At 70.2% G+C, this 3,660-nt stretch overlaps 2 protein-coding genes across 2 annotated transcripts in view; one reads left to right on the top strand and one right to left on the bottom strand.

The window, feature by feature from the left end:
* NFATC2IP (nuclear factor of activated T cells 2 interacting protein) overlaps nt 1-2,009 on the bottom strand; it is a 3,723-nt gene extending 1,714 nt beyond the window's left edge. Inside the window, exons 1-6 of the mRNA XM_026056904.1 lie at nt 1,922-2,009; nt 1,300-1,533; nt 1,157-1,226; nt 987-1,086; nt 833-907; nt 6-417 (exon numbers count right to left, since the gene is read on the bottom strand). Of these exons, the coding sequence (XP_025912689.1) occupies nt 6-417; nt 833-907; nt 987-1,086; nt 1,157-1,226; nt 1,300-1,533; nt 1,922-1,933 (903 nt within the window). The 5' untranslated portion in view covers nt 1,934-2,009. The remainder of the gene's footprint in view (nt 1-5; nt 418-832; nt 908-986; nt 1,087-1,156; nt 1,227-1,299; nt 1,534-1,921) is intronic.
* Nucleotides 2,010-2,795: 786 nt separating this feature from the next.
* Nucleotides 2,796-3,660, top strand: part of LOC112961581 (myosin regulatory light chain 2, skeletal muscle isoform-like) — a 2,887-nt gene continuing 2,022 nt past the window's right edge. The window contains 2 exon segments of the mRNA XM_026056905.1: nt 2,796-2,810; nt 3,577-3,656. Of these exon segments, the coding sequence (XP_025912690.1) occupies nt 2,808-2,810; nt 3,577-3,656 (83 nt within the window). The 5' untranslated portion in view covers nt 2,796-2,807.

Consider the following 3,660-nt stretch of genomic DNA (forward strand, 5'->3'; position numbering starts at 1 on the left):
GAGGCAGTGGAGCCATGGACAGGGCGATGGAGCCAGGACCGTGAGGGACCACAGGGACAGGGTGAGTGTGGGGCCACGGGGCGATAGAGCTGGGGCCACGGGGGAATGCGGGAATGGGGCGAGTGTGGGGCCATGGTGGGGGACAGAGCTGGGGCCATGGGGCTGTGGGAATGGGGTGAGCGTGGGGCCATGGGGGGCGACAGAGCCGGGGCTGCGGGGCCACGGGACCAGGGCGTCCGCACCGTCTGCAGGGGCACGCGGTGGAGCTCGGCCCGGCACTGCACCTTCAGCTGCAGGAGCCGGGGGGTCGGGGGCGCCGGGGGCTCCAGCAGCACCACGTCGGGCTCCGGTGCCGCCGGCCACCCCGGGGATCCCAGCACCAGCGAGCTGAGGCCCCGCAGGCGCTGGTCCACGTCCCTGCAGGGCCACGTATGGGATGAACCCCCACCTCGGGCACCCCGAGCCCCCTCTGGCACCCAGAACCCTCCTCGGGCACCCCAAAACCCCCTCAGGCACCCCAAAACCCTTTCTGCACCCAAACACCCCTCGGGCACCCCAAACCCCTTTCTGCACCAAAACACCCCTCGGGCGCCCCAACATCCCTCCTCAAGCACCCCAAACCACCCTCTGGCCCCCTGATGCCCCTTGGGCACCCCAAAACCCTTCTCGGGTGCCCAAGCTCGCTCCAGCACCCAAACACCCCTTGGGCACCCCAAACCTCCTCTGGCACCCAAACCACCCTCTGGCACCCCAACACCCCTCGGCTGCCCCAACCCCCCCCTCGGGTGCCCCGAATCACCCTCCGGCACCGCGATGCCCCTCAGACGCTCACCGGATGATGCGCCGTGTCCGGCCGCTCCGGGGCTGCGGGGAGCAGGGCAACACGGGGGTCCCAGCCCCCTCCAATCTGGGGATACAGCTGGGGTCACGTGGTGGTGGTTGGGGGTGGGGGTGGGCTCCTAACACCCCCCACCCCGGTCACTCACGGTTCTGGCTCCAGCACTGGTTCTGGCTTCCTTTCACCCTCCTTCTCTTCCTCCACCTCCTCTTCCTCCTCCTCCTCAGCATCCATGTCGATGGAGGACTCTGCAGGGGGGTGCAGGGTTAAGGGGGGACATGGGACCCACACACACACCCCACCGTCCCTCCCCCTCACCTCCCTGCTGCTGGGGGGCAGGCAAGTCCTGGAGCTGCACCATGGGGCAGAGCCAYAAACAACTGTTCACCTGTGGGGAGAGACGGGGGTCACCCACGGTGCCGTGGGGAGCGGGGCCTCCCGGACGCCAGGGCCCCCCTCACCTTGTTGGAGTAGACGGGAACGCTGGGGACATCTGGGCCGAGGCGCAGGCGCCGCCGCTTGGGCCGGGGTGTCCGCGGGGGTCGGGGGCTCTCGATGTCACTGTCGCTGTCGCTGCTGCCCCGACGGGCCCGGGGCCAGGGGGGCGACGCGGGGGTCAGGGCATCTCCCGCAGCCCCCCGCTCCACGGCTGGCCCCACGGCCACTGCCTCGGGGCACCCCAGAGGCATGCTGCTCTGGGGGGGAGACGGGTGTGAGGGGGCCTCACATGCCTGGGTCCCTGTGGGTGAGGTGCAGGGGGATATGGGGCACTGGGACGCCTGGGTCCCTGGGGGTGAGGTGCAGGGGGATATGGGGCACTGGGACGCCTGGGTCCCTGGGGGTGGGGTAGGGGGGATATGGGGCACTGGGACGCCTGGGTCCCTGGGGGTGGGGTAGGGGGGATATGGGGCACTGGGACGCCTGGGTCCCTGGGGAGTGAGGGGGATACGGGGCCCCCGGACGCCTGGGTCCCCAGGGGGGCAGGGGCGTATGTGGGGCGGATCGGGGTCCCCGTCCCTGCCCTCTCCCCCGCCGCCACCACCGCCGCCGCCGCCGCCCCGGTCTCCCCAGCCCCACACGCACCGGCTCCGTCATGGCGCCTCAACCGCTCCTTTCTTCCCATTGGCCAAGGGCCCCCGGCCTAGCCCCACCCCTCGCACGCTCATTGGCGGGAGCGGCCAAGTCAACAGGGGACGCGGCCCCGCCCCCTCCCTGACGCGGGGTCTTCTGGGAAGTGTAGTCCGAGGGGCGGAGCCAGGCCGCGGGGGTGGTGCTACGGGGCACTGGGGGCACTGGAAGCACTGGGGTCCAGGCTGTGGGGCACGGAAGGCCCTGAGAACACTGGTGCCCAGGCCCTGGGGACACTGGGGACACTGGGGTCCAGGCTATGGGGCACTAGGAACACTGGGGACTCTGGGAGCAGGGCACTAGGGGCACTGGGGACACTGGGAACACTGGGATCCAGGCTTTGGGGCACTGGGGACGCTGGGGGCACTGGGGTCCAGGCTATGGGGCACTGGGGACACTGGGAACACTGGGATCCAGGCTTTGGGGCGCTGGGAACACTGGGGACACTGGGTCCAGGCTATGGGGCACTGAAGGGGGACGTGGGCTCTGGGTCCCTTTTCAGTGGCCACTGGGTGCCACCTCCCCCCCCCCCCCAGCCTCACCCGGACGCCTGGGCCCCCGGCAGGGGGGAGGGGCGGGTGGCAGGTGCGGGGATGCCAGAGTCCCCCTCAAGGAGGCACCCAGGCGTCCAGGCGCTATATTTAGCCCCGCTCCCAATAAGGAAGCTCTCCGGGGACCCTCAAGGCGAGGGACCCAGGCGTCCAGGGTGGGGGGGGGCCAAGAAAGGCGTTGCCTGGCCGGGGGCTATTTTGGGCCCGGGTCCTCCCCCCCCCCCGCCCCCCCGGGGCAATAAAACCCGGCCGGAGCCACCAGCCCCAGGCGCCGACCCCCAAGTGCAGCCATGGTGAGTGGGGGGCTGTGACCCACAGCCCCCTGGGACTAACGGGACCCCCAGGGACCCCCTTAGGGACCCAAGGGACCCCCCTGAGTCCCATAGGGACCCCAGGGACCCCCAGAGACCCTCCTGAGCCCTGTAGAGACCCCAAGGGAACCCCCTGAGCCTCATAGAGACCCCAGGGACCCACAGGGACCCTGCCAAGCCCCATAGGGACCTCCAGGGCCCTTCCAGGGATCCCCAAGGACCCCTCTGAGCCCCTATGGACCTCCAGGAACCCCCTAGGACCCCTCAGGGATCCCCCTGAGCCACTCAGCAACCTCTGAGACCCCCATTGAGACCCCCAAATGCCCACTGGGACCCACAGATCCTCCCAGGACCCCTGATCTCCCCCCCCCAGGATACTGTCTATCCCCTTAGGGTCCCCCTTAGGGGTCCCCAAATCCTTCCGGGGACCCCACAGACCTCCCTAGGGACCCCAGAGACCCCCCCACCTCAGGGCCACCAAATCCCCCCAGGGACTCTCCCAGGGACTCCCCAGCCCCATAAGGACCCCAGCAACCCCACAAACCCTCTCAGGGACCCCCTGATCCCCTCTGGGACCTCCCCAGGGACCACCAACCCACCACCTGCACCCCACAGACCCCCCCCGGGACCTCCAGGATCCCCAAGTGACCCCCCCAACCACCCCCTGGGACTCCCCAGCCTCCCTCCGAGAGGTCCCCCGACCTCCCCAGGCCTCCCGGCCCCCCTGACCCCCACATGGTCCCCCCAGGCCCCCAAGAAGGCGAAGCGACGCGCAGCCGAGGGCAGCTCCAACGTCTTCTCCATGTTCGACCAGACCCAGATCCAGGAGTTC

Source organism: Apteryx rowi, unplaced genomic scaffold (genome assembly GCF_003343035.1).
Source record: "Apteryx rowi isolate R43461 unplaced genomic scaffold, aptRow1 scaffold_1343, whole genome shotgun sequence".
In the NCBI taxonomy this organism is placed as follows: Eukaryota; Metazoa; Chordata; class Aves; order Apterygiformes; family Apterygidae; genus Apteryx; species Apteryx rowi.